This window comes from Crinia signifera, chromosome 4, assembly GCF_055691185.1.
Source record: "Crinia signifera chromosome 4, ASM5569118v1, whole genome shotgun sequence".
In the NCBI taxonomy this organism is placed as follows: Eukaryota; Metazoa; Chordata; class Amphibia; order Anura; family Myobatrachidae; genus Crinia; species Crinia signifera.
The window spans coordinates 175382354-175396475 of record NC_139220.1 but is presented as its reverse complement, the minus strand read 5'-3'; the positions used below and the strand labels follow the sequence as shown (position 1 = coordinate 175396475).

The window sequence follows — 14122 nt, the reverse complement described above, 5'->3', positions numbered from 1 at the left end:
CAGATTGATGGTTGCAATATTCCTTTTCCTTATAACACTGGAGTTTCACGCATAGTTCTTAAGTAGATTCGTTCAGGCATGAACATGTTTTATTAATATTGACAGCTACTTGGCCACATTTTATAAGGAGTAGTGCCAGGCATTGTAAAATATACATCACCTTCAAGCCATAAAGTTAAGCAGAGTGCAACAGATTCTGACAATTGGACAGGACAAAGCAGTAAACAAAGATTTAAAGCAGTGAAAAATTGGTGTCAAATCTTCGCTAGCTATTTTGCATTTTTTGTTTAATTTATAATGTAGAAATCCAAAAACCTGTCACATTTTGTATTGTATAAGATAAGATCAATTATGTCTGTATACAGTATTTAGATTTGTGCGTTTATTTGACGTTCTAAAGGCTGTGCTGTGTCTATGGGGGGTATTCAATGCTGCAGCGAGCGGCCGGCGAGGGGGTTAAACAGCGAGGATTGCAGAAAACCAGCGATCCTCGCTGTTTAACCTCCGCGCCGGCCGCTCGCTCTATTCAACGTTCTGGGGAAGTCCTCGCCGTCACAGGACGGCGAGAATTCCCCAAAACAGCGAGACCCGCGGCTACTGCAGAAAACTCGCTGTTTTTAGCCGCGAGTCTCGCTGCTTCTGGAGCCGCATCCACCAATTCTCCCTCACTCAAAAAACAGAGCGAGGGGGAATTGGCGTATGCTGAGGGTGTGTTGAATACTGTCAGGGTGAGTGGTGACAGTGAGCAGGAAGCCCTGCTCGCTGTCACCACTCGCAAACAGCATTGAATACCTGCCTATGTGTTTTTTTGACTCATGAGTCAAAGGGGCTGTGCAGCTAGATCCTGTCAGTCAGGGCCATCTTATGGTGCAACCTTCCTGGTGGCAACCCTACTCTGACTTCTCCCCTGACAACATCTGAAGAGTGCCATGGTTATATGCAGACTCTGGCACATTGCCATAGTAGCTGTTGTCTTTTGCTGAGACACCAACCCTATTAATGCAGTGGGTAGTTGCACACAGTAAATCTTAATCACATGCTCATAAACTGTTAATTAATCTGGCTTTGTTTCCATACACCCCTTTAAGAACACTTTAAATTAATTTAAACGAACCCATTGGAACCTATGCAATATATTAGTTGGAATCATTCTATCTGATATTTGAAAAAAATAAAAAATGAAATAAAATCCATGCAAATGGTAAAACTAATCTGGGCCCCAGGTTGGAGCCTAGATGGACTGATAGATTATTAGTATATTTACTAATATATTACCATTCATGTTTTTGCATGGCTCATCTTGCTGCAATAGTTATGTTTCTTGTTCCAGTCTGGTAGTGACAGAGTGTAAAAGTATTTTGCTTTATAATGTGGCTGTTGGATGGCATCGCTAGATTATGTATAATGCACCAATTTACATCATCAGAACTTTTCTATAGAGGAGGTTTAGGAAACTTGGTACAGAGATGTGATATGGTTAGAATTGTAAATTCACTTTCTTTTGTTTATTGTTAAAATTGCTAAATAAAAGTAGGAGATTGCCTGAAGTGCAGTTTGCACCAATATAAAGCACAAAATATAACCGCAGTCAGAACCAGACATAAGAGCGGAATGTCCTGGTGCAACATGCAGAGCTTTTCCAAGGAAGTGTTTTGGAGCTAAAGATTACGCTAGTCATTGCCAAGAGCTGAGGTTGGTCTGATTTTGTCCTTCGAGGACTCGCTTTGTCTGATGTTGGCCTGGGATGCTGCCATTTTTTTAACTGTAAATCTGTTACAAGACTAGTCATATCAATCATTTATATAAAATAGTTTTACTTATTGATGAAGCAGGTTACATGTAGGATGAATAACACTAGTGAGAAGTGAAGGAAAAGTTTGAGAATATTAATAGCTGAAAAGAGTGAGAGATGTGCAAAATATCTGCTAAAAATGCCGGCGATACTCACATTTGTTATATAAATTCAAATGAAAAACATCTGATGTCACGCTTTCTAAAATAAGTTATCCAATTTAGAGAGTGATATATGCTACTAGTTCCAAATATATATGTTAAATATTATAAAGCAAGACTTTAGAAAAAGAAATGGGTAGCTGCGAGGCCTACTGTACCTTACATTTAATAGAGGGCCAGTGTCGGCCAGGGCTTGTTTTCATATTACAATCTGTGTTTTTCAGGGGAAAAGTAAGTTTTGAGTTATTTAAGGACATAACTACACATAATTACATTCATACTGCAGATACTATTTTAAATTAATATCTGATATGTTAATGCTATTTCTCTTCCTTTCAGGCACCACAAGGCAGCCTAAAGAAGGGGAGGTGCCTGGTGTGGATTACAACTTTATTACTGTGGATGCGTTTATGGAATTAGAGAGAAGTGGAGCCTTGTTAGAGAGTGGTACATATGAAGGTGAGTAGAAAAATGGATAGATTAATCTGGGCCCTACTCTGCTTGCAAGGAAGACTGATCATTTAAAAAAAAAGATGATTTGGAGTGGGACCTATGGTATTTCTGTCGCCCTTCTTTTTACCATCCTCACTGCACAGTGTTTACCTAGCATTGCAGCAGCAGCAGCAGACCAAAAAGATTCCTAGCTCAGTAGATTGGTATGGAGGCTAGTTCTTTGACACTGTTGTTTCCAATTCTAACCAGTCATTATCCAATGGACTATTCCTTAGATGAGCCAGTGGGGAGACATTGTTTCTTTATTTGTCTTCGGTACTTTCTCCTATTATCTCCCCACATGAAGGAATTCACTAGACAAGCTGTAAAACTAACTTATTGGTATAATTTGGAAATATTGATCAGAGGTTTCCCCCCATTTTAGTGGTCTTTGTACTATTAAACAATTGAGGCAACTTCTGTTACATATTCATTACCTTTCTTTCTTTCTTTTTTTCTTTCTTTCTTTCTTTTTCCACTTGGACTAACCCCTTGTCTTAAAGGGGTGTTTATTTCTAATTCCATGCATTGTTCTTTGTTTCCTTTGCAAGAGTTGAATGGTATCAATTTATTATTATGTAAACATGTATTTTTATTTGCTCTCTCTCTCTCTCTCTCTCTCTCTCTCTCTCTCTCTCTCTCTCTCTCTCTCTCTCTCTCTCTACCTCCCTCCCTCTCCCCCCCCCCCTCCCTCTCCCTCTCCCTCATGCCTTGTTCTGTTCTGTTTGACTTTTCTGATAAATATAGAATTAAAAAGAAAATTGTAATAGCAATTTTATGCTCCATAGCTGAAGTTGCAGCAATATATCAATTAATTTGGGTAAAACCTTTGTTAAATGTGCAAAGGACAATTGTGTGTAACATTAATACTTTAAAATGTATGTCTGCCAAATGTAAAAAAATGAAAAGTCAGGACACATACAGTTGTGGAAAATGGATCATATGTGCTCTGTAGCATGATGGTGGTTGTTGTTGTGGCCTGTGTTTTTCAATGTGCTTTGAGCCATCATATTTTATGAGCTATCATATTCTGTTATGCCTGCTCCCATGAACACCTGAATATGTATTCAATGGTTTTAATTTTAAAGGTCGTCATGGATGAGATGAACCAGTGTCAAAACAAAAAGAGGATTCTACTATATGTAATAATAGTTTTTAATGAACTTGATTTATTTATTTATTTATTAACAGTTTCTTATATAGCACAAACATATTCCACAGAGCTGTACAGAGAATATTTGAACATTCAGATCAGTCCCTGCTCCAGTGGAGCTTGCAATCTATATTCCCTACCACATGTTCATACACACACAGACATTATAGGGTTAATTAATTGAAAGCCAATTCGCCTACCAGTAAATTTTTGGATTGTGGGAGGAAACCGGAGAACCCGGAGGAAACCCACGCAAGTACAGGGAGAATATACAAACTCTGCACAGTTAGAGCCATGGTGGGAATCAAACCCATGACCTCAGCGCTGTGAGGCAGTAATGCTAACCATTACACCATTCGTACTGCCCCCACTTGATGACAAATTTATTTTTACATTTATTTCACCCAAAAAAAACTTTAATTTGCTAACACCAAATCATTTCTCAGCCTACCCTTCCGAAGTTATAGCTTAGACTGGCTATTAAATATTTTATAAATAAAACCATACAAAAAAACTTTTCTTTTTCCTTGTTCCATTCACCTAGCTCTCTAGCCTCAATGCACTTCCAACATAATGCTCCTTAGATAGATGGAGAACTTGTGTTCCTTTAATAAATCTACAACTTAGGGAGAGCTGTATCAACAAGTATAAAAAGTGGAGAAGCGTACAAAAGAGAGTGCCAATTGTAACCAATAAGCTTCTACTTAAAGTTGACTGGTTCCTAAGGGCAACTTCTCCACTCTTTACATTGCTTTTATATATCTCCCTCATGGTCCCAATCAGCAAAAAACTTGAATGCAATCACCCACCTAGTATTGTTTCCCATTTGGGTAACTATAATTACATTTTCCTTTTATCGAAGATTGTCACTTCTAGGATTTGAAAAGTTAAAGGTATCATGTATAACAAAATAATTGTATTTCCAGGGGACAGCAGTAATATGAATTTTATGGATTTAAAGTCTCCAGCCTTTGATGCATCTTTGTACACCAGTTTTCCAAACTCTGCCATAGAAGTCCAGGTTTTATGGATATCCTAGTTGAGTCCAGATGGTTAAATCAAATTGACAGAGGTATTGAATCATCTGTTCTCAAGCATGAACAAACTTAAAAATTGGACTGTAAAGGCAGAGTTTGGGAACTTCTGCAGATCAAGTCTGAATACTGCCAATTGAACTCTTTAGTTACCTTCTCTGCCACAAAATAAAGTAATCCATTACTTTTATTTAAACTTATTTGAGTCAGATAAGATTATTTTCTATTTTTATGGGCTAATATTTAAAGAACATGGTCACATGATCTACTCAATTTTGATGAACCAGACAGTATCTTGGTTCATACCATGAGAAATTGACCTTGTATTTCTTTGAGCAACTGAGGGTTGCTTTTGTAAGGCATGCATTGGAGGAATCCCAGAGCAATAGAGAAAGGCATTACTAGGTGTCTGCAGACTGAATGGCTTTGAGACAAACTGATGTAGTCAGCGGTTGGAAACCTTGAGAGGGTATGAAATTAAAGGACTAGGTATGCATTGATGAAATAATAGTTCCATTACATTGTCTTTAGTAGAAGAATAAAATGAAATGCAGGTGGGTGTGAAGAATTGGGCTGACCTGAGAAGATGCGCTGTCTGATAGTGTCAAGTTGGTCATTTTTTCTTTTCAAAGTCATCAGCTGTGATGGAGGAAGAAGGATTGTGATGACGTTAAGTGGTAAAGGAGTATCTTTGGAGGGATGGTAGATCTGGGAAGTGAAGTACAGTAGGTTTACTGGGAAAGGGCACTCTAGTAGTAGGAAAAAAGAATGCTTTTCTAGTGAAATGCGTAGTTATTGTGACAAGATTGCATTCAGCTGATCAATGTAGTCTCAAAAATTAGTTTAATGTACTGTACATTCATTTTTGTAGTGTATCAAACTATCTTTACTCAGAAAATGAGTGCACACAAATATGAGAATGCAGAGTCAAACATAATCGTAAATCTATACTGCCTAGCAAACAGATGGAAAGGAGTTGGGAAGGATTGTACTTATGTAGTGCAGTAAGAGTGTATGCACATGACCAAGTATATAGCACATAAGCATATACTGTATACACATTTTCCACCTAGTGATGTAGTAGCGCTCATCGTTGGCAGATCACCATTGCTTGCTCCCGTTTGTTGCGCCAAATTCACACCCGCAGCGTGAAATCACCACACTGCGATATTGCTGCTCATTGTGTTTCTATAAGCTTCATGAGAGAATTAGGTACACACAGATGGCGACAGGTTTGTGACAATAGCCACAGGAGCTGCACGATTGGCGCAGGATAGATGAATACAGCTATAGTACATCTGTAGTTTAGTGCAAGAGCAGGTACAGTACATGGCAGTCCAGCACAACAGTCTCCTAATTTACGAGACTGTACTGTTGTTATCGGGATAGTGGGGGAGGTATGGTTTGTCACTCTCCATGTTGTCATTTTTTTGAAGCTTCGTACAGTTGTCCTCCACTGACTCAGCTGAAGGGTTTTGTGTGTATGTTCCTCATTTATTCCCCAGCTACATTTTCTGTGTATACACTATAGATGATTATGGAGTCTGGGGTGATGCTGCCCAGCTTGGAAAGCCAACCTGTCTGAAAATAGTAAGAACTGTCACTGGTTACAAAGAAAAATCTGCTTATCAATGAAACGGGCATGTGCAATAAACTCTGGAATCTGCTGCAGCACAAAGTGCAGGAATAGAGCATCCATCATTAGATATGGATCTCTTCTGCTGTGCTCAGCAAGATTTTTGACAGCTTGGTGCTTCATTTGAAAATGTGTTAATTCTATTATCAGCTGATGTGAGATACAGTACTGTATAAATCATTTGTACCCAGGATTTACTGACTTTGCGGCATGTTCATTACAATGTTGCATTAAAACGCCTACATGATAGCATTTAACAGTGGAAAGCCATGCATGTACTTACGCTAGAGACATGTACTTGTGCAAGATGATGTTGTACTTATGCAATCATCTCTCTGCCAATACTCTCTGTGGGTGAATATTGGATGCCTCCTGTTGTATAGCTTCACCAACTAACTACTTTACATAACCAGATCTACAGTATGACATATTTATATCCCCTCATTTTTTAACCTAGTTTATTATTTAAAAGGAGGTATCTAACATATTGGCATTTGGTCTCTGCATGTGATTATTCTATTCCCATTGTCTGTTTCACCTGGGTAAGTTTAATTTCTGCTACCTTACATCTGTGATTCCTGGCTTAGAGGTACGCACGGGCGAATGATTGCAGGACCATTTATTTTTGCGAGTGGCCAGAATGTGTACCCAATTATAACAAGACATGTATTCTTAGTTAGTAGCATCCTTGGAGTGGCAGAGAACAATTTCTGACTTTTTTTCCTGGAAGTCCCATCAATGTGAATGTCCTCCGTGCTCCTTCTCCTACCAATGTGCCAGAGCAGGTCCTGTAGTAAACAGCTGATGACTATTATACTGTATGGGAATTCAGGATATAGGTGGTGATAGAAAGGGAAAGAATCAGGGCCGGCTCTACCATTAGGCAGCTGCCTAGGGCACTGGGGTCTGAGGGGCCACCACTATATAGTGTTCATTCTAGCACCCGCCATATTTGAAAACCCATGCAGTTCCTCTTCCCTGCCTAGGGTGTCGCTGTCTGCTGTGGTGTTTCTAGCACAGGTCTGGTTTGCATATCAGTGCTGATAGACATCCTTCATTTTGTGATAAGCAGATATAGTTAGTGTTCATTCTAGCACCCGCCATATTTGAAAACCCATGCAGTTCCTCTTCCCTGCCTGGGGTGTCGCTGTCTGCTGTAGTGCTTCTAGCACAGTGTGGTCTGTATATGAGAAAGACATCCTTGTACAGGATGGCAGGTGGCAGCTGTGGAACTTCTATTTAAACTTCAGTTTTGTCATTTGAGCTGCTTTCAGCTCATAAGCCACCCAGTAATGTCTACATTATTTAGTGTGCATAGTATATTCCTGGTTCTTTTCAAATAAATATATAGTATATACACTATTGTATCATAGAATCCCTAAAACCCAGCACTAATTCTGGCATCTGAATGTTACCGTACAAATACCGCTACTATGCCTACCATATTATTGATTTTTTTCACAAAAAAACTACTTATCCTATGTGGCATGTAACCTCTTTTCAAGCAGCCTGAAGGAGCACATTCATGCATGTGGGGCTATTATACAGTATACAGTACGCTGATTGCTAATCACCCTGCATCAAAATAGAAGTGTTCTTTCCATCAAACTAATCTTACCACCTTGGTCACTTCATTTCAACCCAGCTACAGAAATGGAGCCAGCAAAGATGTTTGCTGTGGCCAAAGGGGGTCAAAGCTAGTCTTTTATTTGTGTTAAACTACTGCAAGAGATTGACAATGAACTGTTATCCTTAGCTGCCAGCTTTTGATCTCCAGCCAGATCAGCTGAACTATGGGGAAGTGAGGGGAGAGTGATGTAGAAAATGGGGCGTGGTACATGCAGAACCCCAAAAAGGAGGTGTGGTGGGAGCATGGTATGAATGAGTCACTAGCCATGCCCATCAGCTCTCCAGTCATCAGCTGTTCAGGCTTCCCACATTACTCGCTTGTTGCTGGGGTCTGCACATGCACAAATACGCACTTGCACATGCGCAGATCCCCAACCATCATAACGGGGATAAATACGGCCCCTTCCGAGAGTTGATGAATCAGGCCCATGATTTCCAACTGCTGCCCAAATATTCCAATTACGTACAGCTTTGCTTCATCAACACAGTACTGTTTTGCTTAGTGATCATTCTTCAAAGTGATAACGCAAACTATGCACTGCAATCATGTCTGAATTAGGCCCAATGGGGCAGATGTATTAAGCAAAGTGATAAAGTGGTGATAAGTTGTAAGATGATAACGAACAGGGGCGGTGGCTGCGGTGGGACATAGGAACGCCCAGCGTGTCATGGACGTCCCCATGCAAATGCTGGGAGTTCCCATGTAAATGAGGACATGACGTGGTATGCCAGGGGCGGGCAGTTGATGTCACATGACGTCAGACGCCCACCCTGTCTTTGTCTGGCCACATATAAGTCTCCACTGACATATATTTGTGTGCCCTGGAGAAATCATTTGATGGTCGCCGACCATCTAATGATTTTTCCTGCTGCGGGAACATGCCAGGGGATACGGGGGAGGCGGCGGCAGTAATTTGGCGGGCGGCAGGGCAGGCCCTCTGGTACTCTGTATGCGGCGAGCTCCGCAGCTTCCTGAGTAAACTAGAATCCGGGCCAATATGCGAGCAATATTCACACTAATGCATACTAAGGATCATGATCTATTCGAAAAAAAGATAATATACACCCACCAAATGTATTTCATTATAAATGATCCCTGGTGCTTTCTTTCTACCTATGACATCATTGATTTATTTTGTTTTCTATTCCCATAGTCAACAAAAGGATAATCCATTTCATATTATCTGTTGTTACTTCAACACCTCATTATCTGAATGAATGGATAGAAGTCATACTTGAAAGGTTTAGGCTTTGTTATTGTAAGCTTAAGTTTTATGTGAGAGCAGGAAAATTTATATTCAATTGGATTTGTTGATGCAGAACTTTTTTAAATAGACTTTATTTTCTAGAGCTTTTATGCACACTATGGACAAAGTGTTTACACTACACATGATATTTGATTTGTATTTTCCACAATATGTTTCACTGTCAGAAGAATGCAATGTCTTCAATTAGTATTTTTTTTTAGTTTTTGTATTTTCTTTATAGAATTACAGAGGCATAGAGGGCAACGTCTGCAAACAAAAAAGCAAATGTTTTGTGGTAGAGTTAACAGTACAAACAATAGTGCATGACCAGTTTATATTGTATATATTGCATTTAATTTATAATTCTGTCCACTTCAAAGTACAGTAGGAAAGTTCTCGTTCTACAAATAGGTCAGCCTCCCATTTTTAAATTTCAGATGTTTAGCAGGATAACAGGCCGGCTATTTTATTCAAGGTACTGTAATTGTTTATAATTGTTTTGCTTGTGTAAAAATACTGGAGCAACACGAGTAAAGCTGCCCGTTCCCGGATCGTCCGTTCTGTACTATGAGATGCGCGCTCCCGCGCATCTCATCGTACGGTACAAAAAGTATGTGCTGCACATACTTTTTGTACTAGCTGTTCATCGCATCGCATTGCATGCACACTGCATGCACAAGGCATGCGATGCGATGTGTACTATTTAAGTCCCAAACGGATCCATTAAACGGACAGTGTATGGGCAGCTTAAGAACTATAGTGCTTCTTATACAGCAATTACAAACTATACATGCTCTGAACTCTAAAGAAAAATATTGCGTTAGTATAAAGGGGAAGCTGTGGGTGGCTCATTACATATGCATGGGGTGGAGACCCGCTCATTCAATATGCACTGCACTGGGTCCGGCTCATTAGATATGTACAGGGCGTGACCAGCTCAGCGCTCACTGCTGCCTGGGTCGCATCTCAGTTCAGCCAGCAGCACCCACCACAGACCCGATGGCGCTGCTGGCATTCACGGACACTACCTTCACCAGCACCGGTATGTGGTCCCACAATGTCTAGGCTAACACTCACTAGGTTGACTACTTGAAACGGTCGTAATACCATAGGTCAACATTGAGAGAAGGTTGACACAAGCTTAAGGTTGACATGCTTGTGTCAACCACAAGATCGATATGTGTTTTTCACTTTTTTGGTGTCTGTTGACATATGCCTACAATGACACCAAATAAGTGTACCACATCCCCACACATGGCTCACTGTGCTCATCACACTATTCTATTCTGACTCTATGCCCACTTGGACAGTAGTGTGCCCAGCACACCGAGCCATGGGAGGGGACATGGTACACTTATATGTGGTCCATATCAACATAGACACCAGAAAAAGTGGAAAACACCTTGTGGGTGTCAATCATGCCCATGTCCGCCTTTAGCTTGTGTCAACCTTATGTCAAGGTCGACCTATGGTATGTTGACAATTTCAGGGTGTCGACCTAGTCACTGTCGACCATTAGAGGTCAACCTAGTGACTGTCGACCTAGATATTGTCTATTATCTATGATATACCGTAACCACCAGCAGCGGGACTAAGTTGTCCCCTGAATGGAGAGATGTCTCTCTCTCCATCTGTGCTGGCCGAACACCAAAGCCAGCAGATATAGAGACAGTGAGGAAAATGCAAGATGGTGAAGCCTCCTCTGCATCGTCAGTAGGACGCAGCCATGCAGTTCTTCAGCATTTCCTGCAGTCAGAAGTTAGTTATGGTCTTCCTGCCACAACAAAAGCACAGATTGCTTATGATGAAAGTGGTCAGGATTCCACTGTCTGTCTTCTGACTGTCAGGATCCCAACTGCTAAGATTGCATACTCCACACCTTCCAATCTAACCCTGGTTAGGGCTATTAAGGACAAAATGACAACTTTATATCAAGATCAAGCAGACACCCTTAAGTAGCTTATTTTATAATATGTAAGAACATCTCTCTCAGCTTACACAACAGCATGGGGCGTTTAGCACCCCCTGCAACCTAAATTTGCATGTTCCCATACATTACAAAGTGAGAGCATGCTGGAAGAAAGAGGGTTGGTCTCACAATGAAGGAGTATGGTCACATAATAGTACCCAGATTTTAAAATTACAACACAGTAGCACAATCTTATTTACAGTACACCTCACGTAGAGCCCTCAATTCATATACTGCACATAGTAGTGGCCATTATTAAAGATAATACCCACAGTAGTAGCATTGCATATACACATAATGCCAACAGTGCTAGCACCACTCATACAAATAATTCCCACAGTGGTAGCACCATTTATACACACAAATCCCACAGAAGTAGAACCACGTATACCCACTGGAGTTGTGCCTCTTACATAGATAATGCCCAAATGAGTAGTGCCGCATATTCATATACTGTAATACACATAGGAGTAGCACTGCTTATGAACATAATGGCCCTTATTCTGATTGATTCATACCGCTGCGTGTGCGGTTGGGCGGCAGATGTTTGGTGTTTGCGCATGTGCAGAGGCGTTTCTGCGCATGTGCGAATGCCTTGCACGTCCCAACACTCGGTGAGTTCCGTGCAGAAAATGATCGGTCGGAACCGTCTGAGCAGGGGATGGAGAGGGGTGTGAAGGGCTGTTTGGGCTCATTACCATATGCGTACGCCCCGTGTTTTGTGGGCGTTCCCATGAAAATGCTGGGCGTACGTATGGTAATGCGGCCGTGGCGCATGTGTGGTGGGCGGACAGCTGACATGTCAGCCAGATGTCAGCTGCCCGCCCATATCCCTGCTTTCATACGGAAACATGTCCGAGTGGTCTGTAGCACTCTGACCGCTCGGTCCATCATTCGATGGTCGGCGACCATCGGAGGATGGGGGAGGTTCCCACAGATGGACGAGGTGTTCACATGAAACATCCGTTCGCTCAGCGTCTTACCGCGTTCGGACGGTGTGAGCGATCCGTACTGTAGGCGGGGCTAAGAACACTCAGTTCCTGGCCGAAATATGCATCCGTCCGAATCAACTAGAATAAGGGCCAAAGCCCACAATAGTAGTGCTACCAACACACATAATGTGTAGATAATGCCTATAGGAGTAGTGCACAAAGGGCCTGATTCAGACCTGATTGTTACTCTGAGAAGTTGCAGCGGACTGCAAGCAAAAAGCCACTGCACAGACAGAAAGAGAAAGACCCTTGCAAAATTATGAGAGAATTGCGAGCTTAGTTCAGTGGGTGAGGTTTTCCGTGATGTTCAGAGTTTAAAGCAACATACTACCACTTTGCAGCATAGGCAGCACATAAATACAAATTCGATGACCTCGAGACCAGGTCTGTAAGAAACTATTTAGGGGTAGTTGGTCTGCTGGAGTCCTTAAAGAGACTATCTTTGCACCATTTCCCATTTTCAAACACTGAACATGGTGTTGTGCATTGCTGGCTACAGTGCTAATTTAGAGCTCACTGCTTAGGCCCTGTTAAGGAAGGTACTAATGCTTGGCCACATGTGACAGCATCCAGAAAACAGAGGCATCTTACATAGTGGGCTGCAAGGCCATCTACTACAGGACTATTTGACAGGATCCACACTGCCAACTTGTTAAGGAGAATAAGAAATTAGCAAAACTCTATACTGCAAGACTGCATTTGTTCTGTGGTGATGGCTATACAGATATACAGATTCCACTAATCCTGCTAATGCACTGGCTTATCTTGAAGAGGAGTCTGCTGCTACATAGTCTCTTATTTAAAAAATCAATACCAAGGACCTTATTCTGGTCCACACTCAACACTTCAAAATTCGCAGCGTTGCGTTAATGAAACGCTGCCCGCCACCCCCTGGCTCACCGAGTTCCCTGCATGGCTGCGAATGGATGTTTAGCATAAACATTCATCCGCAGCCTTAGGTGCGGGGGCAAAATCATTCGATGGCCGGCTACCGTTGAATGATTTGGAGGCTGCGCGCAGATATAAGACACCTCTCTGGTGTTTTACATTTGTGTAGCCCTGTACAGGAAGTGGGCAGGCAGCTGACGTCAGCTGCCCACCCTCCGCACACATGGGTGCATTTACATGGGAAAGCCCAGCATTTCATGGGAACGCCCACAAAATGCTGGGCATTCCTATGGGCGCAGCCTGTTGCCCACACTCCCTGCCCGCACTCCCTGCCCGCACTGCTAGATGTGAACAGGACGTCGAACTAGCAGTGCCCACTTGCACCCAGCTTCTGCAAATGCGCAGGCACTAAATATTGCTCCCCCCGTGCAAATGCGTGCAGTGAGTGATGCAATCAGAATAAGGCCCTACTGGATGATCATGTGGACCGATCGCAACAGTCCTTCATAATAGCCTCCATTGTTCCCACTCTTGAAGTGTTATGAACAGTATAAGACTCAAGAATGTGGTTCATTTTCAGAGAAGATGGGCAGTAATGTTTGTATAAGACTGCATTTTTTTGTCTGATGGCCCAGTTTTTCCATTACTTCTCTAATATATATGACTAGAGTTGAAGTTCTATACAGTAGATCACCATTACCATGGCTGTAGAATCCGCTTCTGTATTGGCTGTATTAGCAGCCTTCAGAGAAAGCAAGAAAAAACAATATTCAAGGGGCGCTCAATATCACACAACAAACACACAAGTTATAATTGAAATACATCTTTATATAGTTTTATAATAAATGAATATATCATAGCATACAAAACAATATGTTAATAATAAAATGGTATGGATACACAACATTTAAAATAAACACACATCACTGGGAGCATATATGCAGTATACCTGCAATGACTCGTGTTACCTGGTGAGCAGGTATAGTGCATATAAACTCCCAGTGATGTGTGTGTTTTCTTTTTTAAATATTGTGTATTCATGCCATTTTATTAATTTTAATACCCCTGGGAGGGTGATTATATAGTTTTATAATAAATTAATATATCACAACATACAAAACAATAATAA

At 41.4% G+C, this 14122-nt stretch overlaps 1 protein-coding gene across 10 annotated transcripts in view; it reads left to right on the top strand.

Moving 5' to 3' along the window:
• Positions 1-14122, top strand: part of MAGI2 (membrane associated guanylate kinase, WW and PDZ domain containing 2) — an 838547-nt gene that overhangs the window by 501594 nt on the left and 322831 nt on the right. For all 10 annotated transcript variants that reach the window (XM_083183055.1, XM_083183056.1, XM_083183054.1 and 7 more), the window contains one exon: positions 2293-2412. In XM_083183055.1, coding sequence (XP_083039181.1) covers positions 2293-2412 — 120 coding nt within the window. The remainder of the gene's footprint in view (positions 1-2292; positions 2413-14122) is intronic.